The sequence below is a fragment of the Capsicum annuum genome, chromosome 4, assembly GCF_002878395.1.
Source record: "Capsicum annuum cultivar UCD-10X-F1 chromosome 4, UCD10Xv1.1, whole genome shotgun sequence".
NCBI lineage: Eukaryota > Viridiplantae > Streptophyta > Magnoliopsida > Solanales > Solanaceae > Capsicum > Capsicum annuum.
The window spans coordinates 76325100-76347797 of NC_061114.1; the positions used below are offsets into that span (position 1 = coordinate 76325100).

General features: G+C 37.3%; 1 protein-coding gene across 8 annotated transcripts; it reads right to left on the reverse strand.

Annotated features, from left to right (window-relative positions):
* Positions 1-857: 857 nt before the first annotated feature.
* LOC107867869 (histone deacetylase 14, chloroplastic) lies at positions 858-21624 on the reverse strand. Of its 8 annotated transcripts, none has more exons than XM_016714330.2 (9): positions 21399-21624; positions 20019-20266; positions 12279-12353; positions 6647-6748; positions 5050-5121; positions 3318-3374; positions 2669-2920; positions 1741-1922; positions 858-1371 (listed from the first exon to the last, which is right to left on the reverse strand). In XM_016714330.2, exons 1-9 carry the CDS (start codon positions 21433-21435, stop codon positions 1071-1073), a joined length of 1326 nt encoding a protein of 441 aa, XP_016569816.2. In that variant the 5' UTR covers positions 21436-21624; the 3' UTR covers positions 858-1070. The 8 variants fall into 8 exon arrangements, with proteins under 8 accessions (XP_016569816.2, XP_047267820.1, XP_047267824.1 ...); XM_047411864.1 differs by having other exon boundaries at positions 858-1380; positions 21399-21559; XM_047411868.1 differs by lacking the exon at positions 6647-6748 and having other exon boundaries at positions 21399-21597.
* Positions 21625-22698: the final 1074 nt, after the last annotated feature.

A 22698-nucleotide genomic window follows, 5' to 3' on the forward strand; every position in this document is an offset into this window, starting at 1 on the left:
AACATGAGTACTAATATTTTGAATTAATTTCTTTTAATCTGCTTATCATTATTGGTTGTTTGTTCATTATTGTATTAACTATTTTGAGGCTTGATGTAATAGCGGTGCTTTTTTCTTAGCTTGAAAATCATCTCAAGGATGTTAGAACTTTGTTTGAAATAAGAATTCATTCTTATACATGTGTTATTTCCATAGTTTTCACTTTCTATCACATGAGAAATTGAATAAGCTTTCCATCGATGTATAATTCGTCCAAATCTGACACCCGGGCGAAGAGTTAGAGCCTTTTTAGTGAGATAGTGTTTGACCTAAGCCTTCAGCGTATCGCGGAGATAGCTCAAATGGAAATTATCAAATTCTAGTGTTGAATTTATGATCTTAAATTAAAGAAATGTCAAATGTACCAAAATGCCCTTCAAACTTGTGATCTTAAACATGTCATGTGAAAAACTAAAATTAAAAAATTATTTTAAAAAAAAGGGAGTCATTCTTTTTTAAACGGAATTAAAAAATTATTTTAAAAAAAAGGGAGTCATTCTTTTTTAAACGGAGGGAGTATAAATTTCCGACTTATTTATAGAGTCACAATCTTAATGAAAATAAGAATCTAACTCCTAAAGATAAGAAAAGGATTCTGGATAAGATAAAAACTAATTATCTGCTGAAAACATATAGTTTGGACTGATGCAGTTCATATACATTTTTCTAATTGTGACAATGACATACGAAAAAAACTAGAGAAGATGATAAAAATGGGCAAACGTTGCACTAAGCGTGCATGTTTAGAACCGTAAAGATCAAATAAATCTGACAGAAGTAACAAAAACAAGCTGCCTTATGAAAAAAGTAAACACTGATTGAAATCTAAAATACTTTATGTAGGAAGAAATAGCCAACTTAATCACTGACATCAAGAGATGTTTGATATAATGTACAAACTACTTCTGTCCATAAGGAATGACACCAGGAAAAAATGACGTCCTAGACAAAGCTGTATACTAATTATAGAAAAACCATGGTTACGAATACAAAGCTGTATAATAATTCTGGAGCACTGCCAATATAAGCTTTTAAAAGGAATGTATGTGCTTCACTTTTTCAATGAGCTGCTTCACTTTGTTCAATGGTTCTTCGTGCAAGTAGGATGGATCATCTAGCTCTGCAGCCAGGCTCCTCTCCCCAAGAAAAGCACGAAATGATTCTACAACTGAATTTGACAGAGAACTGAGATTATAGCCCCCTTCTAAGAAAAACACGCAACGTCCCCCACACAGATCTTTTGCGAGTTGCTTAATTTTAGAGGCTAGCATGTAATATGTTCCTGTTGTGAACTGAAAGCTGGCAAGTGGATCCAACAGATGGGCATCATACCTGAAAATTCTAGAAGATGTGTTAATCGAATACACTTGTATAAGAAATCAGAGAGTCCTATCCTAATGTTTTTAAGATTACTGACATGCCTAGCAAAGACTACATCCTTTTCTGCTACGAACATTTCAAGACCAGTAACCGAATATATGACGGACGATAGTAGTGATCAGACCAAATATTCCCACCTCACTACACCATGGTAGTTTAGCAGAAAATTCAAGCGTAATACATGATCTATTATTCAAGGCGAAAGAAAAAGGAACCACACAGTAGCAGAAAAGTAAGAAAAGCAAAAGGAACTGTGTTTAAGCCGCATTTTTCCTTTTACATACCAAATGTTGAGACTATCTTCATAGACAAGAAAATTACCCAGCTGAAACGAGGATTATATCAGGCTTGAACCTTTGAGCACATGGTACAATCACTTCATCAAAAACCGTTCGCATTGCTGTATCACCTGATCCTCCAGGTAAAGGGAGATTCAGTGTTGATCCTTCACCCCTTCCACAACCAATTTGATCTATCTTACCAGTCCCTGGATAACTTCCAGCCTACATCAACCCAAGGATAAGTAAGCATGACTAGTTAAATCCATGCAATTATTAAGTTTCAGACTATTAATTCTACACATCAACATGAATAGCTGGTATATAATGAAAGAAATCTCATTTTCATCTAAACACAATGCTTGATTGAGATGAAAGGGGGAAGGGAGCAGAAGGGGTGAAGGTTGTTCTTGTTATGTAGTAAGTAAAAGAAGACGTGACAAAAAGCGGAGAGGCATACAGATCCACCAAACCAGAAATTAACCTTGCTGATGTTGGACAAGATAATAGTAACTAACAAACACCTTTAATATTAATATTTGTGTCTCATTATGCGTTTTTTGAAATTTTAAATAAGTTGAAGATCAATTTTGAGAATTGTTGGAATGGTTTTGGGTGATACTCGAGGGGCTCGGGAGCGTTTCAGCACTAGAACACTTTGAAAATGTCAAGTCACATTTAGGAGGTATTTTGGAGCGTGACAACAATCATAGTTGATGTATTTTATTTCTGCTTTGTAACAAATAAGATGAAAAGTGCCTGGGAAGTAATCACCAAGTCCAAAGTACCCTTTAACAGAACGTAGTATCAAGAATAATCATCTTTGTGGATCATTAGATCTAGCTCAATTAATAGATCAAACTAAATGTTCTTCCCTTCATTCAACTACATTTTACACTAGCAGTTGATTCCAGAAGTAAAAATACCAAAATATTTCCTAAGCAATCTGTTCAATGTAATGTGTAGCTTACTTGATGAGTTGAAAGAAAAAATATATCTGGATCCTCGTAGAAGGCATCATTGGTTCCATTTCCATGATGAACATCAAAGTCTATGATAAAAACACGTTTCAATCCATGCATTCGTTGAGCATAACGAGCAGCGATAGCAATATTTCCAAACACACAAAATCCCATGGCCCCCTTTGGAATAGCATGGTGACCAGGAGGTCGAATTAACGCAAAAGCAACAGGAGGATCCTTGCTAACTTTGGATGCTGCTACCTGAAATATCAGATGAAGCAATTACTCCAGCTTCGAGAGAAAGAAGTCTACCAGCAAAATGTACCCCAAGTGATTACTCCCCCTCCATTCTGTTTTACTTGTCACTCTTTTCCTAATTTGATTTCCATTTTTACTTGTCATTTTTGACAAATCGAGAAAAGACAATTTTTTTCCATGTTTTACCCTAAGCATTAATTACTTATTCTCCAAATAGTAAACATCAATTACCAGGGGTAATATGGTAACATCACTATACGAAGCATTGTTTTCTTAATAGGTGTGACAAGTCAAAATGTGACAAGTAAATCTGAACGGAAGGAGTACTATATTTGTAAATCCTGAAGGGATTATTCCCCGTAAACTGAAATATTAGTAACAGCTTAGAATGAGACATTACCACTGAATCAACCAAGGAAATTCCAGCTCCAGCTGCCAATAATGACTCTTGGAATGTCTGCATCATCATATGTCAAAGATCAGAGTTCACATTGCCATAGAACACGTTGTGTTAAATCCTTCTGGCAGAAATCAATAATTCCAGGGACCTTACCAGCTTATAACCCCAACCCAAACCCCCCAAAAACAAATTGATAAAAATAATTATTTCATTAATATATGAAATTTACGTGTTATGCAGAGGGCTACACTTCCAATAAGGTGGAACCAGGATTTTGAACTTGTGGGTTCCCATCACATGCAGTTTTAGAATTTTAGAATCCAAAAGCAAGATAGACTGAAGCAAAAAATTCGCGCCCACAAGGGGTCGAACCTTCGTGAAGCTGGACAGCAGCAATTCAGGGTGCCTACCTTTTCAGGGTGCCTACCTTACCATTGAGCCAACCACCCCTTTTTGTTATGGGTTCCTATCAGACGTTACTTAGTGTTTTAATATAATTTTCAAAGTACCCGCCACTGTTGATCCGTATTAACAAGAATTTAAGATAGCAACTAAAACCGCCACCAAGAACAATTGATAGATATGAAAAACCCTAATTAATAAAATCAAATAGTCCCTAGTCTACAGGATATCCGTAAATAAAATTAATCCACTTCAAGACACCCTTAAATAATACATCAATCATCACAGGTAAGCTAAGTAGTTAGTCTAGGAAACGAAATATTTCTTTCTCAAAAAGGAAACCAAGTATTTATACTAGGTCTAATTATTAGATAAATGACCAAAAGTCCCTAATTAGGCATAAAATGGAAACAGGCTGAAATAGAGTTTTCGGACTTGTAGGACTATTAGCACGCGCGATAGGCATCAGTAATCGCAGTCATCAACAGGCTCAGCCTTCATCGCGATCGCAATTTGGCTTCATAATCACACTATCTTCGCAAAATCCACTTTGACGATTCATGATCTATGACTCATGATCACTGTTGCCTGTTCAGTGTGCAAACTTCGCAACCTGCAGTTCCTGAAATCTACAAGTTTGCTTATCTTCTTCCTTTGATTCTTGTGCTCCTTCATCCCCTACAAGTAATATGATGCTGTACAACTTCGTAAACAGCTCCCAAGCCTCCTCCAATGCTCCTATCTTCCTTACAGGAGCATATAACAGACAACCAACATATTGCACCATTGGCACCCTTCCTCACAAGTCTTGAATTAGGATCTCTAGAACATTGGTGCCCCACTAAGAATAAGAAGGAAAAATGTATTAAGTGGGAATTGACCCCTAGTCCTGTATGCAAGTGACTCAACATTCAACCACGTGCACCATTCAGCATTCCCACCATACCATACCTAGTTTTACGGAGAAACCACGAGTTCACGTGCCCCATATTTTAGCCTATAAAATTTTCCCCTGCTCACAACCACCACAACAGCTTCTTCCCAACACTCATCATCCTTAAATACATCATGCCCATAGAACGAAGTACCAACAAAACCAATCTTCCCCACCTCCTTGAACACCTTCTTCACACAACAAGGTCTCAAAATGGCTCACGAACACCCAGCAGAAAACACCAAACATATTTCGAAAGAGGGGAAAAATACCTAAAAATTAAGTGAAATGTGACCCATGCGTACCATAAAGTTAAATCTGGTTATTGGTCTCCCATGCAGTAATAGAGAGTAGCATCAAAAAAAGGAAGAGAAAGCTTAAAAGATGTATTCTTACTGTGGCAGTAGCATATGTTGGTCCAGATCCATCAATGAAAATTAGACCTTTCTCTGAAGCTTGATCCATAGCCTGCAGATGATAGTCAACAAATCGAGAGAAGATAGGATGAGAGAGAATAATGGTGGCAACACCGATGACAAAGATGATGATAATAATAATATTGATACTACTACTAATAATACTAATAACATTATTGAATAAATATTAACAACCGTTACAATGTCATCACAAATAACAAAGAACAATAGAAATAGTAATAATAGTGAGGATGATGACAACGATGATAAGAAGTAATAATAGTGGCATGGAAAACATTCCCTTGGTTTCAAAAAGAATGGCCGAGTTAGGAAAGTGCGAATCCAACCAATTAATTTTTTATCTCGATTCGGACACCGATTTCTTTATTTTTCTAAAATTAAAATTATAGAAAAAGTGATGTTAGTCAATTATTTACAACCAAAAATACTTAAATAATGCACACATTGAGGATACAATTAGATGGTTCAGCCATGTCCGACATCAATGTATGAATGTGAAAACATAGTGAGTGAATGTGTTAAGGAAAAACAAGGTAAACCTAAAATCACATGAAAGGAAGTTGTCTCGAAGGACCAATAGTCTCTTGAAATCCATGAAGACCTAAGGAAAAATAGGGAACCCATCATAACTCCACATGTTACAATTTTTTTAAAGAACAAATTCCAAAAATAAGGTAAAAAGTCTTGTGCTAAGCTCTTCACAATATATGACAAAAATATGCATAGAGAATACGAATTAAAACATTATATTATATTATATTATATTATGCAGACTCTTCATTTCCATGTGCACTCTTAAAGAATGGGAATGACATGGGTAAGGATGTTTTACATGCTCCTCCAAGATAGAATAAATCCAGCTAAAAATGAAGCGACCATGTAGAATACGTACAAATAATAGCTTTTCAAACCCAAATTTCATGTAACATCAGAACAATAGATGAGTTTTAAGCAATAGCCCAAAATGGGAAAAGAGACAAATGCCAAGCATGGTCTCATCTCTATCAAACTGATCAAAAACCAACCCATATCCATGAGCACAAGGGATCGGAAAGATAAAGAAAATGTACTTTTACGCCGAACTTAAAGTTGGTATGATGGAAGTTATTTTCTATGGGCAACAATTTTTCGAGAAAATATTTTCTGGCATTTGAATGGTGAGTGGAAAATAGTTTTAGAAAAACAAAGATGCATTAAAGATTAATAATAACATTAGCAAACCAGAGAGCGATTACATAAAGATTTTTACTAGTAAAAATTAATAATGTCTTAAGCGTTCAAACAATATATGGTTAAAAAATTATTTAATAGTCTCCAAAATAAAATATGATGTTAGAAGTGAAAAAAGAAGTTTGGAAATGACTCATCAATATGTGGGGAAAGTCATTTTTCTCATTTTGATGGAAAATATTTTCTGGAAACGGAAAATATCATCATGATGGAAAACATTTTCTTGAAAAGTGACTTCCATCAATGCAACAAACCGCCAAAGAAGTTCGGTGTTGTTATACAATAACATTAATATGGAGAATTATCAAACCTTATGGCTATGCTACCTTCTCAAGCCCCGAAATGTAGGGCATAGCATGAACACTTCCTATGTCATCTGTTGTAGCTGGTCTGAAATTCTGTATTTCAACAACATCTAAACCTCGAAACTGGAAAACAAAAGATAACTTGGTTAGTTCTAAAGGTGTTCAATAACATCACTATATGCATCTTACTAATGCACAGGAAGGTTCGGGTCATTTTAATAAGACCCAAATCCTGACCTCCCGCCCCTCAAAAACCCAAATGATAAGAGTTCTACCAGGAATTCCCCTGCCCTCGTATGATTAAACCTAGAGGTAAGGGTCCTATGACAAAGGAAAATTCACTGGATCTTACTTCATAATATCTCCCATAAGCTCCTCACAGAAATTGCTTCACTCTAGCATAGGATGGTAGCTCCAATTAAACCCTTCTTTTGTGTTGTCTCACAATTAAGAATAGAAGGTAGCTCACACGAGGTTTAGCTAAATAGCTGAAATGGGAGATTAGGCGGCACATCATGGAGGAGAGTCGTGACACCATGTGGGACTGTGATCCAGGCCAATGTCACAAGACGTCCTAGGTTCAGTCGGTGTTACATGCAGACTTATCTTTTGTGCAAACAGGACAAGGTTAAGCACCAACAACCTGGAGGACTTTTGGAACCATTTCCAGTGGCAGAGCATCCATCCATGGGAGAGTGTGGCTATAGATTTTATCACTTGTTAGCCAAAATCCGAAGGTTATGCCGCTACTATGGTGGTCATGGATAGATTTTCGACATATGGCCATTTTCATGCATGGCTCACCGAGTTGCACCGCTGAGGAACAAGTTATTCTTTAAGAATATGTCGAAGTATTGGGGCTTGGCATGGCATGTCATTAGTGACTGAGACCTGGCTTTACTGGGAATTTTCGGAGAGAATTGTTCAAACATACTTGGCACAAAGTTGCCCTTTTCTACCAGCTTCCACCTGTAGATGGATGGAAAGATGGAGCAAGTAAATGCCTTAACAGTTTCCACAATAAAGTTGCAATCAGTATAGCTCAAAGCCTCGGAATGATGTTCAACATGACCGAACAAATTATAATGAAATTGATTGGCATCAAAGAGAGTTACTAGTGACACCTTGAGTAAACTTCACGTAGCATCAGAAAACAACTAGAAAACGTGCTTACAAAAACAACTCAGAAAAAGGACTTTTCCTACTTCGGTTTGCAAGTTGGGCATGTGCGACATGTGCACTCCAGCTTGATGGAGAGTGTTGATTGAGTTAATTAATTAACATGATTTAGGAGACTTTATTTTTCCTTTTCCTAGCGTAATCATAGGAATAGAATATTGTTTTTGTTGCAATCGATTCTTTCTTTAATAGTTAGGATTCAATTGTATACCCCTTCTCATGGGATGTAAAGACATACTAAAATACAAATAAGTCTTTTCTGCTTTCTCAAATTGTACAATTTCCATGTCCATTCTTGTTCTTGTTGTCCATTTTAGGAACTTCATATGCAGACTTAGACTGAGAAATGGTTATGCCTATATTCCTTCGATACTAACTTATCTGGAATTACTTGTTTTATTTGGAAGGTATAGGCTACTCATTTCATCTATTTCCCGTCATTTCACCTTCTTCTAAGGAAATGGTCTATCCTCGAGTAGATCAGTAATCTTTTGCAATTACATTGGGATTATTTACTATGATGAAAATGGTAGGGAGCTCAGATTCAAGAAAAAAAAATCAGGGGAAACTAAACTGTGAGGGGAGTATGTGCTAACCATCTTTCTTTCCCGAATAAAATTTGCGTACCATCGGCTGCATCTAAATGTGCTCAGAGAACATACTCCAAAAAATTTCTAATATATTTCCAATTCCCAGAAACATACAAGTGGCTTGGTGCTACCGTGATCCATGAATTTTCATTTTGTACTTCTCCCTAATCATTTGCCTCCAGAGTGCCTCCTCATTGCTAAACAACCACTTCATAAGAAGACTGTTCCTGTGTGCCCTTAGATTCTTTACCCAATCCGCCTCCCTTCTTGTCAATGGTCCCCGTCTCCCATTAACCAGAATAAAAGACCTTTTCTCATTTTTACGTTGCCACAAAAATCCCTCTTTAATTTATTGGTTCTCTTCTCCACCCTCTTTTGGTATAGGTAAATAGAGACATAGATAAGCCGGAAGCATCCAAGACACTATTAATTAGAACCAACCTTCCCCTAGCGATAAGTATGGTATTGTACAATTTGCTAGTCTCTTTTCAGAGGGATGGCCTTGGCTCAGCGGTAAGCTTGCTTACCGTGGTGTGCCAGGGTCGGGGGTTCGAAACGCCCCTCCAGCGAAGTTGGGGTGAGGGCGCGTAGGTCAGGCCCGGAGTGGTCCCCCCCCCTCCCCGACACCTACGGAGTAGGTATGAACCGGGTCGTCCCCCGCTAGTCTCTTTTCACATTTTTAATGCCCCCTTCTTAAATGCTTTATACCATGATGTCGCTAGCCCCAAAAGGCACACCTTAATATTTAGTTGACAATGACACGCCTAGCATTCGATTGAAAATCGCCAACTTTTGAATGTTACACACCTCGTTCGCTAGAATCCGACTCTTAGCATATTTTATGTGCAAACCTGACATTTCTTCAAAAAGCAATAAAATTGTCTTCAATATAATATTTATTCTTCGGTTGCATCGCACATAATAAGAGTGTTGAGTCAAGCAAGTGAGAAATCAGTATTGCTTATTGTCCTCTGATTTCTGCATGGAAACCTTTTATCCAATCCAGTTGTGACACCTTCTTAATCCTTCTACTAAGACGTTCCATGGTTAAGACAAACAAGAAGAGAGATAGGGAGCCACCTTGCCTTAGACCCTTCTTCGTAGGAAAAAAATCCAACAGGCATTCAATTTATCAAGGTAGAGAATCTTATTGTGGATATAATTATTTATCTATTTCCTCCATTTTTCCCCGAAACCTATGTCTCCTAGTAGCCTCATTAGAAAACTCAAGGCAACATAATTGTTAGCTTTCTCTATGTCCAGCTTCATTAAAATCTCTTCGTTCTTTTCTTCTTGTAGAATCCAAATCTTTGTTCGTTATTAGAACTGCATCAATATTTGTCCTCCTTTGATAGACACCATCTGATTGTACCAGTAGCCTGTTGATTACCTGGTCAACCTTTCCACCATCAACTTCGTTGTAATCTGTACATGCTCTCAAAAATTAATTGCCCTGAAATCTTTTAGCTCCTTCGATCGGTATTTCTTAGGGTCAATGTGATGTAACTGGCATGTGAAATATTTAACGACATAGTCATTTTGGTGAAAAAGTGATCTAGAGCACTCATTACGTTTTCCTTGATTACAGTCTAGCACTTTCTATAAAAAGTTGTGGTAATTCCATCTAGACCTGGTGCCTTGTCCCCTACACATCCTGTAGTTCCCACTACTACTTTCACTTAAAAAGGTGTCTTGCCCCGTAAGTTTTCAATAATTATAGGCTAATTCTTAAATAAGTATTTAAAGAGAGCTCGAGGTATATCAGGCCCCACACGAGGGCGTTAGGTCATGGGAATGCATAGACGTGTTTACGAAATTAGTTATAAGTGGTTTGAATTTATAGAGGAACAAAGCTTGTGGTGGAACTTAAAATAGGAATCAAGGCTCCATCGCGCTGGTCGCACATGATGCGAGCCCATCACAAGAAGGTATCAGGAGGCATCCCAGGATAGAGTTCATTTAGGCCCCATAGCAGCTCTATGGCAGCTCAAAAATACACTATAAAGCTGCCTGATGGCTCCATAGCGCAAAGGCTAAAATAGCTCGTGTTGGAGCTCCATGGCACGAAGCACATGTCTATAAAATGGCTTACAGGGAGAGAATAAGTTGCCATTTTGAAGACTTAGGATTTCTATAGAGAGGAGCTTCGCCAAGGCATCAAATGGGCATCCAATGTGAGTTTTATAGTGTTCCTATGATGGATTAACATTAGTAGATGCTTGTATTAACATTTATGGATCAAAATCTATAGGACTCGCTAGAAATCTCAAGCATCTCAAATTTCTACAAAGATAGGGGTTTCATCAAAAGAGGTAAATTCACCACTCCCTTTCGAAATTGATATTTAAATTACTTTATGGAGCATATTTTGACATTGGAAACATGATTTCAACAATGGGTTGAAGAAAACCTAGAACCTAAATTTGACAAAGTTAGGGTTCTTAAGGAGGATATAATGAATAGTGAAATAGTGATTTTGGTTGAGTTGTTTGGTGATCTAATAACTTCAATACTTTTATAGAGATTAAGCATTGAATTATGCAGACATGAAAGAAGGTATAAATGAAAACTGGAAGTTGTAAGAAATGTAGTTATATTTCATTATTTTGGTTCCTAGATAGATTATGTGAAATTGTTTGAGTATGAATCGATGGAATTCAATACCTTTGTATTGTTCTTTTCTTAAAGTCGTGAACTCCACGTTGTTGCAAAAATATAGTGAATGTGAACTTGAGAGAGTGAGCGATCAGTCTCCCGGACTTCGTACTTTACGTTATGATTTTCCACATGAGAGCTGTTTTAAATGAAAGTTATGATACTTATGCATATCCTATGAGTCAAGGGTGTAACACCAACACTTCTACAGCAGCGGAAAATGACATGGTTGCAACTGGGACAGCTTCTAGACGACTTTTGAAGAAGGTAAAGCATTGGGAGGTTGTGAAGTCTAAGAGACTCTTAAGAATTGATGGGTTCACTTCCTCTTGCAGTGAAAAATCATGGGAACCACTGTGAGGTTGCTGGAGTGGGTCGCCGGAGTTCGGAGGGATCTAGGTTGAGTCATTTTTGTAAGGGAAGTTGTATAACTCACTGCACAAGGAATGTGATGAAACTAAAATTAATCCCACTGCATCTGTTGAAGATCTGGGTCCTGAAAAAGGTCCAGATGACCTGGGACAAAATGTAAATAAGGGGGAGGGGGCTCGAAAAAATCATCACAGTATGAGGAGAATCTCGTATGGACTAGTTGAGGCCAATATCTCAAGAGAGGAGACTCTTGTTGGTTCTGTATCACTACAGCAGTCTTATGGTGCCAGTTAAGTCTCCTCAGCCTACTAAGATGATAATTACAGCTACTATAAGCACAGAAGAAGATGCAAGAGGGACATAAGGGTTGGATGCAATTTTGACGGTGTATTTTACAATCAAGTTTGGAACTTTGGAGAAGGTCATCTTTATTGTTTGGTTGTTTTATCAATGGATTAGCTAACCTCTGGATAGTTACCCCACAATGAGTACAACAACAAACATACCCAGTAAAATCCTAAAAGAACAAACCCAATACTGTGGTATAAATAATCTCAAGATTACTTATAGTGAATCAAACATTTCAATCAAAAATCAAGATAAAATAATCCTACAATGAGTGTGGCATGAAAATAAACCCAATACTTTGGTATAAATAACCTCAAGATTACTTATACTGGAATCAAAAATTAAGATAAAATAATCTCACATTTTATCACAGAATTATTTTCCGTATCTCTGATTCCAAATGCCCCCTTAAGATATATCCTATGTGTTCAGCTTTTATGATCTACTTGTCAAAAGAATAAACACAAGAATCAACATTGACAAATAATTGTGCCGTGTTTGTGGCATACCTTTGAAGTCAGTTTCATCTTTTCCAAAGCTGTCAAAATTGCAGTAACTCTAGAGTTGCATTCTGGATGTGATTCCTGAAATTTTAGGCTGAATTCCAAGAAATAGATATTCCCCGACACAAGAAACATACTAAAGAGAATCAACAAAAGATTTAAGCTATAAAACGCTAGGATAGTGAAGTTTATGGCAGTTGTTCATACCCTAAAGAAATCATGCAACAGAAATATTAACAAAAATCTGTAGAAATAAAAGGAGTTGTTCTATGGCATCCAATTGATTACTTAAATTAAGGATCCATCGTAGGAACCTGAAAACTCAGAGGTATATAAACTACTTAGCCCAACAAAATTAAGGGACAAAATCATAGGAGTGAAAAAGTTAAAAGATAGAATGAAGCATTTTATCCCCAAAGATATTTTGCAAGTGAAATCTAGTCTAAACAAGAATATTAAGCAACAAACTAACATACTTAAATAGCATCAAAATCACAATTTTAATTTTATTCAGGCAGCATCTCGAAAAACAAGAAAAAGCAGTGGTAGAATTTGTCCAGTCCAACGCAACCACACCACAGACATGCTTGGACAAGAGAAAATGCCTCTGAAAAAGCTGCTAAACTACTGTTAGAGAAACACATCAAGCAAGAAAGGTAAGAGTTCCAAAAGGGACATCCAATAGAATTGGAGCAAGAAAGGTAGGAAACCTGGAGAATTTTTTGTATTCGATAAAACAGAAGATGGCTATGAATCTTTGAACTTCAATATTCCGGTCTTAATATATTAACTTTTAACTATTCGGTCATGCATAGTTGCTCAGCATTACAAATAGAGGTACTCAAGATAAATAGTAAAAAAAAAAAAAAAAAAAGAGATCAAATCAAACCGACTTAAGAAACAATGTGTGGCTTATATTATATTGTTTGGTGTTAGATTCCCAAAAACTGTACACATTTGATTCTGTTTTGTATTCCACTTCGCGTTCCCTTTTTATTTTGTGAGAAAGGTAAGGTATATTATTATCAGAAGCACATTACAAATAGAGATACTCAAGATAAATAGAAAAAAAAAAAAAAAAAAAAAGATCAAATCAAACCGACTTAAGAGACAATGTGTGGCTTATATTTATATTGTTTGGTGTTAGATTCCCAAAAACTGACAACATTTGATTCTGTTTTGTATTTGATAAAGAAATGGACCTTGGATCTAACTCAACCTCAAAAGCTAGCTCATGAGGGAGGATTGTCCAAGACCATATAAGGAGACCAAGGACCTTTGACCCACCGATGTAGGACTCCAACACCCCGCATGCCCAGAACTGAACATCTGGAGTGTGGACAATATAAGATGGGGGGCCCAACATCGAGAATAATGAATTGGGTGGGCCTGTCTCTGATATCACTTGTTGAGTTCGAAATCGAGAGGGCGTCATGCGGAAGCTAATATTTTGCATATCATAGTGACGATAATTCAGACGGCACATAAAATAATACTAAAAAGACATTATCGATATGGTTTGGTCAAACGACCAACATATTGAAAAAATATAAAACCTATTCGGAGAAAATATCCCCCTAAACAAGACTCTTAAAAGACTACATTGTGTGTTTTTGTTGTAAATATCGTATAAGAAGGGGGATCTTCTATTTATAGAGTTTCAAAACCTTTCCTCCAAGAAAGAGGTTGGCCAAATATGAAAAAGTTTTATATTTTCTTTTAGGAAAAGTAAAAGTAATTATGGTACTATTTTTATTTTCCTTCCAAGAAAAAGTAAAACTTAAATTTGGTAAGAAAATCTGGGCAAAAACCCTAACAAATCTCCCCTTTTGGCTTGATTTTCTTTAAAATATTCTTGATTCTCCTTTTTCACACGATCTTCATATATCATTATTTCTTACCATGATATAAAAGTTGATATGAGTTGAAAACTGGAGCCCCATGCGTTAAAAATAAAAACATGAATTAATATTATTGGAGCCTTATGTTATAAGTAAACAGGCCGAAGAAATACTGGAAAGAGGTAATTAGACATGACATGGAGCTGTTACAGCTTACTGAGGACATGACCCTATGTAGGAAGGTTTGGAGGACGCGGATAAGGGTAGAAGGCTAGTTCGTGGGTGGGTGGTAACTAGTAGTTAGGGTGCTCTGGTGTAGCTGGGTTAGTAATCCTAGGACTGTGTCCATTGGTAGGAGCCGCTAGTGTATGTTACTACTAGGGGGGTCCTTTCCTATTTCTTATTTCCTATGTTTACTTTCGTATTGCGTTTATTTTCGTGTCTTTCTTATCTCTATTTTTATTATTTCTCATTTCTTATTTCGGTTATGCCATCCATTCTATTTCATGTATTACTATGACCTTGTTAACTATTCTTTATCTTGAGCCGGGGGTCTATCGGAAACAGCCTCTCTACTTCTACGGAGGTAGCGGTATGGACTGCGTACATTGTACCCTCCCCAGACCCCACCAATACACTGGGTTTGTTGTTGTTGTTGATAAAATTGACAAAAAAAATTTGATGTGAGGACAATCTGAATCTCACGTTCTCTCTTAGAAATAGTAGTAAGGGAATATATATATATATATATATATATATATATATATATAGGATAAATTAAGGTGGGATTATTATACCACCAAATATATGGGATAGCTAATCCCGGTACTATTTATTAGTACCGGGATAAGTTATCCCGAATTAGGCAACCAAACGACCCCCAAGAGATTAAATGTGCCTTATGAACGACCTATAGTTGGGTATTGGAGGCACTAACTGGTTCCACGTATTTGTATTTGTACAACATGAATGATTGTTCACTTGATGCATTATGTGTGATACATGACATGATTTGTTCACAGGTATCGACATATGCATTTATACTTTTACAGACTTCTCCCAGGGATATGATCGAACAGCAGGTCGATGATCTTATTGGGTCCTTGTGGCTCAGAGCTTACTGCTTCTTGCAAATACTGTAGTTGATACTACTTCATACGCCACCATATCAGCTGAGGTGAGTCATCCACTCGATCAGTGCAGGCTGGAGTTCCCCTTCATTTATGTTTATATTTTCAGGTTATGTCAAATACACTCTTGTACTCGAATATTAGAGAACTTCATGGTTTATGATGTGGGATCATGGGATTCTTATTCAATTACGTTGTTATTGATTTCGTTGATATGTTATGAATATTGTCACTTTATTGTCTTGTAGTTTGCTAATGGTATGAATGATAACTACGAGAGTTGGTTCGCTTGGCGGGGTAGATGCTCACTTACTGGAGGTGACGGCCTTTCGGATTAGGGTCGTGACATTGGATTTCACTTAAGTCATGTAATTTGACTTAAATACCTAACCCAGAACTTATTGGCTGAAAATGTTGACCAGATCCATCCAATGTGTCTTGAATTTAGGATTAAGCATAAGTATTATATGGACCAATCCAATAAAATTTTGATGTCTACGATGTGTTTTGAAAGGGAGAGTCATGGACAATTTAATAATAAAAATTGGTCAATCTCCAACCAGCCAAAAAGTGGCAACAACAACAACCTGCCCAATATATTCCCACAAAGGGGGTCTGGGGAGGTTAAAGTGTACGCAGTCTATACCACTACCTCAGATGACAGCCAAAAAGTGACATGTGCCTTAAATTTAAATAGGTTTCATGTTGAAGGAAGAATTACACCTGGAAGGAGAAGGATCCTATTTTAAGACATCCAATTAAATGGTCACTTAAGATCCAGAGCTATAGGATACATGAGTTACCGATATCTGATAGAGAATAAATGACACCTTGGAAACTGGAAAGAAAAAGAGTCAGGCATTTCTGACAAAAAGTTTGTACAATTGCAGATCAATACAACAACAACAAGAACAACAACAAACCCAGTGTATTCCCACATAGTAGGGTCTGGGGAGGGTGAAATGTCCGCAGTCCATACCACTACCTCCAAAGAAGTAGAGAGGTTGCTTCTAGTAGACCCCTGGCTCAAGGCAAAGAATAATAATAAAAGTCGTAATAACGCATGAAACAAGAAGAAATAACATAAATAAGACACCCACAAAGTAATACCCTACACTGACGAACCAAAGGCACCCACAAAGTAATACCCTACACTGACAAACCAAAGGCACCCACCACCCCCATACCCTCCTACTATCAGCTCCACTCCAACCTATGAACATAGCCCTAAGACTACCAGCTCGGCTACCCCAAAGCTCTCCTAACTACTAGCTATGACTCCCCCACATGCACTAGCCTTCTAACCTAATTCGCATCCTCCATACCTTCCTATCTAGGCCCATGTCCTTGGTAAGCTGTAACTACTCCATGTCACATCTAATTACCTCTGTTCAGTATTTCTTCGACCTACCCTTACCCCGCCTGAAACTATCCAAAGCTAGCCTCTCACACCTACGAACTGGGGCACTCTTCATCACATGCCTGAACAATCTCAACCTAACTTCCCGCATCTTGTCCTCTACCGAAGCCACTCCCACCTTCTCTCGGATAGTTTCATTCCTAACCCTATCACTCCTAGTAAACCCACACATCCAACGCAACATCCGCATTTCCGCCACCTTCAATTTTTGAATGTGGGAGTTCTTGACAGGCCAACACTCCGCTCCATATAGCATGGCCGGACGAACTGTCACTCTGTAGAATTTGCCTTTAAGCTTGGACGGCACCTTCTTATCACACAACACTCCAGAAGCGAGCCTTCACTTCATCCATCCTGCCCCAATAAGGTGGGAGACATCTTCGTCAATCTCTCCATTCCCTTGAATCATAGACCCGAGATACTTAAAACTGTCCTCTTACAGACAACCTAGGGATCCAATCTTACTACCACTTCGTTCTCCTGCCTCAAGTCATTAAACTTACATTCCATATATTATGTCTTGGCCCTACTCAACCTAAACCCTTTAGACTCATGGGTTTATCTCTAAACCTTCAATTAATCATTCACACACACATACCCGCACACGTCTCATCAATCAAAACTACATTATTTGCAAAAAGCATACACCAAGGCACCTCTCCTTCTCTCCTTGAATACGCCGCGTCAACACATCCATCACCAACGCAAACAAAAAAGGGCTAAGAGTCGATCCCTGATGCAACCCTGTCAAGACAGGGAAATGCTATGAATCTCATCTCGCCGTCCTCACCTGAGTTTTTGCTTCATCATACATGTCTTTAATCGATCTAATGTACGCCACCAGGACCCCACTCACCTCCAAGCATTTCCAAAGAACCTCCCTAGGGACTTTGTCTTATGCCTTCTCTAGGCCGATGAACACCATATGTAAGTCCCTCTTCCTTTCCCTATACTGCTCCACCAATCTCCGCACTAGGTGAATTGCCTCCGTCGTCGAGCGACCGGGCATAAATCCAAACTGATTCTCCGAAATAGACACTATCCTCCTCAACCTCCGCTCGACCACTCTCTCCCAAATCTTCATAGTGTGACTCAACAACTTAATACCCCTATAGTTGTTGCAGCTCTGGATGTCACCCTTGTTCTTATATAAAGGAATCAAAGTACTCAATCTCCAGGCCTCAGGCATTTTCGCAGTTTTGAAAATGCCATTAAACAATTCAGTCAACAGCCTTAAACCAGCACCGCCAGTAAACTTCCAAAAATCCACTGGTATCTCATCAGGGCCCCGTCACCCTACCCCTTCGCAGCCTGTGAATAGCCTCTCTGACCTATTCCACCTTAAAACGTCTACAATAACTGAAATCACGACACTCCCCTGAGTGCTCCAGCTCTCCTAACACAATATCTTGGTCCCCCTCCTCATTCAAGAGTCCATGAAAATACGACTGTCATCTTCTCGTAATGTGAACGTCCTCCACCAGCACTCTACCATCCTCCTCCTTAATGCACTTCACTTTAATCTAGGTCACGACCCTTCCGCTCCTTAGCCTTTGCAAGCCTATACAACCTCTCCCCCCCTCCCACTCTCCTCTAACCCCGCATACAAGCTCTCAAACGCTGTCATCTTAGCAGTCGTAACTGCTAACTTAGCCTCCTACCTAGCTAACTTGTACTCCTCCCTATTTATCCGATTCTCCTCTTTATCTTTACTCTCAACCAACTTTCCATACGCCCCCTTCTTAGTCTTCACTTTCTACTTAACTTCTTTATTCCACCACCAGTCCCCCTAATGTTGTCTAACCGACCCCTCGAGACACCCAACACCTTTCTAGCAGTCTCCTTGATGCAACTAGTAGCCCTATCCTACATACCATCCACGTCCCCCCTACATTCCCACACCCCCATTCCCGCCACCTTCTCCCCTATCTTTAGCGCATTCACCGGCGTCAAGCTACCCTACTTAATCCTGGGTCGACCCTCCCCGCCCCTTCTCTTCTTATCCTTCTTTATAACCAAGTCCATCACTAGAAGCTTCTGCTGTGTCGAAAGATTCTTACTCGAAATGACCTTACAATCCTTACACAGCGCCTTATCCCCCTTCCTAAGTAGCAAAAAGTCAATTTGAGTCTTGGCTAACGTGCTTCGGAAGGTAATCAGGTGATCCTCCTTCCTCGGAAAGCTCGAGTTCACTACCACCATCCCAAAGGCCCTCGCAAAATCCAACAGAGCAGCTCCCTCTTCATTCCTCTCCCCAAAACCAAAACCTCCATGCACATTGCCATAACCTCTCGGTAACACCCTGATGTGCCCAGTGAAATCCCCTGCCACTGCAATCTTCTCAAGTCATTAAACTTACATTCTATATATTCTATCTTGGCCCTACTCAACCTGAACCCTTTAGACTCAAGGGTTTGCCCCCAAACCTCCAATTAATCATTCACACACCCCCGCGTCTCATCTATCAAAACTACATTATCTGCAAAAAAGCATACACCAAGGCACCTCTCCTTGAATACGCCGCGTCAACACATCCATCACCAACGCAAAAAAAAAACGAGCGAAGAGTCGATCCCTGATGCAATCTTGACAAGACAGGGAAATGCTCTGAATCTCCTCCTTGGAAATAAAATACCTACTTTTCGTACATGCGGTCGACAGAATGACATGCAACTACATGGAACAAAATTAAGCACAACTTTCTCTTAGGGAACACCTATAAACATTATCTACCTAGTTGTCAAAATAATATCTTAGTAGGGAAAGCAATAAGACAACTGTGAGAACAAGACACAGAGAGAATACAGAGATAGAAAAACCATAAACTCAGTAATGGGCTAATCTTTGCAATTAAATGGACGAAAAGAGAGATATTGCTTCTCCCTTCGGTAGCCAGAACCTGATGGGAAGTTCAAAGAGGTTGTAATGAACTTGATGACAATATATTTTCAGGTCTATGACATATAATAATATAACAGTTCTATGTTTCAGATTTTCACTACCATTTAAATTGATCTAGATACTTGAAACAATTCATACCTCCTGAGGAGATTTTACTTTTTGAAAAAAAAAAAGAACTTTGGGTTGGAAAAAAAAATCTACTTGCAACTCTGATATAAGAGTTTGGGTTGATTCCTCTTCAAGTCGTAAGCAGTTTCAAGGTTACACTTGATCAACACCATAACACCATATATAGCTTTAGTTTAACTCTCATGGAGTTCATCAAATAAACATATTAAAGTTTTTCTGCGTGAGCTGGGTCCACAACAGCTTTAGGATACGATGCTATGAAGTAAATGATTCCTTGGAATCCCAAAGCTAGCTTGATAATGCATATGCTAAGTAGATTTAATACCTGATTATGACTCATTGCAGGAGCAGCAGCATAAACCACTTTTGCACTAACTGGGATATGATCAGAAGGCAAGCCAACATTTTTTTCCTGCTGATTTGAACAATAAATGGTGCCGCGAACACTTGTTGAAGAATGTTCCTTTCCTGATTCAATATACTTTGGGCCATCTATGTACTTAAAAGCAATTCCATTTCTGGAATACTTCTTATGAGAGTAATTGTGAGGTCTAACACAGAACAGCAAGTTACCTGCCAAAAGGAATTGAAACAATTATGTATATCCATTGAAGAGAAAAGCAGCCCATTTTGGAAGAACAAATAAAAAAACTCTGCAACAATAAAATTCGACACGATGATCTTCAACAGCATGAGTATTCCACAGAAACTGTGCATTTTCAATGAGAAAAACATTCTCACATAAAACCAGGCCTAGCCCAGAAAAGAAAAAAATCAAATGATAGTTTTCAAATCAGATAAAAGTTTGTGGCGCTATGATTCATTAGTTAGGTGCAAACAATGATGTGATGTGTGTTGAGAGTTGTAACTTGGCTAACAATGGCATTGTCACACAGGTAGGATCATCAACCCCTTCTCCTACTCATACATAAAATTAATTTTGCAGCAGAAACCTGCAATAGAGTCCGAAACCATTTCCAATGCAATTAAGCTTTGGAGCATATTCAGCTTCATGTAGTTTGGACTTTGACTCATTTAGATATCCCTGCCTGTCGTCATTCTAGTCATTTCCTTTTCCTTAATTCTTAATTAACAAGCTTAGCATTCTCATTCTGGACGACTAATATAAGTCAACAAACTTCTTATTTTTTGATAAATAGAGTGTCCAATCCAACTTGTGCACACCTCAACTAATTCCACGGTTATGAGCCACCTCCCACCAGCACACCTCGACTAATTCCATGGTTACCTGCCACCTCCCATCAGCAACTGGTATAAGGTAACTCTGTCCACCAAGACTAAAACAAATGGAAGTCAAGAAACTTGTTTTCTAATTAATTTAATGAACACGTAAATTTCCATGTCAACGACTGTCGTAATATACATAACTGACACTAGGCCATGATTTCTTCTCTAGATGTCACTCCGCACAAAACAAACTGTTACACAGATTGGACTAATTGTTTTCACACAAAGATAACTGTTTATTATGCCTTCAAAGTCCCATCAATTAATTGTAAAATTCAAAATAATAAGAAATCTACCTTTCAAGAAATTCAAATGTATAAAATACTCAGATTTAAATAAGCCCGCAGAAGAGCAACCCCAGTTTTCAATTGTAACCAAACCCAACCCACTAAAGAGTTCAGCACAAGTACATATGAAGACACTGAATTATAAAGAAAGAAGGAAGAGGGAAGAGTACATCCAAAGGGTCCCAAGCAAACAGCGGGAAGCTCCATTAATTAACAGAGGAAGTTGAAAATACCGGGATAGAGGATCTAAATTTCTGTACCAAAATTTATACTTTCTCCTCCGTTTCAAAAAGATAAGGTACTTTCATTTTAAGTGTGTGTGTTTAAAGGAGAATTTTGTTAATATTTTAATTTCAAACTTTTAAGGACATCATATAATTGACACAATTTTAAGTTAAAAGGACAAGAGTCAAAAGTTATTCTTTTAAAAGGAAGGGAGTACTATGTTTTATCTCAATTTATATATATTACATGATTTTTTTAAAATTCATCTGAAAGAATATCACTTTTCAATTTAAAAATAATTTGATTTTAAAATTTTTATTTTATCTTTACTAAAATGATGATTTATGATCACAAGAATGTCTAAAATTTATTTTAAATTATAAATTTTAAAAGTCTTTCATTATTTTTATTCCCTGCCTAGTCAAATAATATTATATATATTGAAATAAAAAAGTAAAATTAAAATTATAAATCTTTATATTTAAATGTGAAAGGATATCACTTTTCAATTTAAAAACAATCTGATTTTAAAATTTTTATTTATCTTTAATAAAATAATGATTTATGATCATAAGAATATCTAAACTTTATTTTAAATCATAAATTTTAAAAGTATTTCATTATTTTTATTCCTTGCCTAGTCAAATAGTATCACATAAATTAAAATAAAAAAGTAGAATTAAAATTTATAAATCTTTATATTAAAATGGGGGGTGGGGGTGGGGGGGAGATTTTCTTCTTATGTGTTTTATGTTTATTTATTTATACTTAATAAAAATCTTTTGCAAATCAAGAATGTTCTATTACTCATATTCGTAAATCAAGAATGTTCTATTACTCATATTTGCAAATCAAGAATGTTTTATTACTCCATTCTATATTACCTTAGTATTAAATAATTAAAGAAAATAGTAATGGTGAAATTTAGAATTTCAAAACATAATTAAGAATGTTAATTATATAAAATATATCTGTAATTGATATTTTTTGAACAGATGTGTCAGGTTAAAAGAGGTCAAGTAAAATATAACGGAGGGAGTATCTAGTTTTTTTGTTCGAATCTTAATTATTTAGATATCAATAAGTGTACTTTTAATTGTGCAATACATCTTTGTATTCAATTATGTTTTGTATGTGTTTACTGTCTCGGTCTCTAAATAAGTGATTGCTTTATCTTAAATGCATCCATTAATATACTATTCATTCATAGAAAATAAAGAGTGTGTTTACTGACTTGACATTAAT

Bases quoted from the DNA above. Each gene is read 5' to 3' on its own strand.
- LOC107867869 (XM_047411864.1), bottom strand. From the start codon at position 21,435: ATGGAGCTTCCCGCTGTTTGCTTGGGACCCTTTGGAT. The intron at 20,267-21,398 runs GTACTCTTCCCT...TCCTTTTGGCAG, and splicing joins TTGCTTGGGACCCTTTGGAT to GTAACTTGCTGTTCTGTGTT. The intron at 12,354-20,018 runs GTATTAAATCTA...CTAAAATTTCAG, and splicing joins CTGCAATGAGTCATAATCAG to GAATCACATCCAGAATGCAA.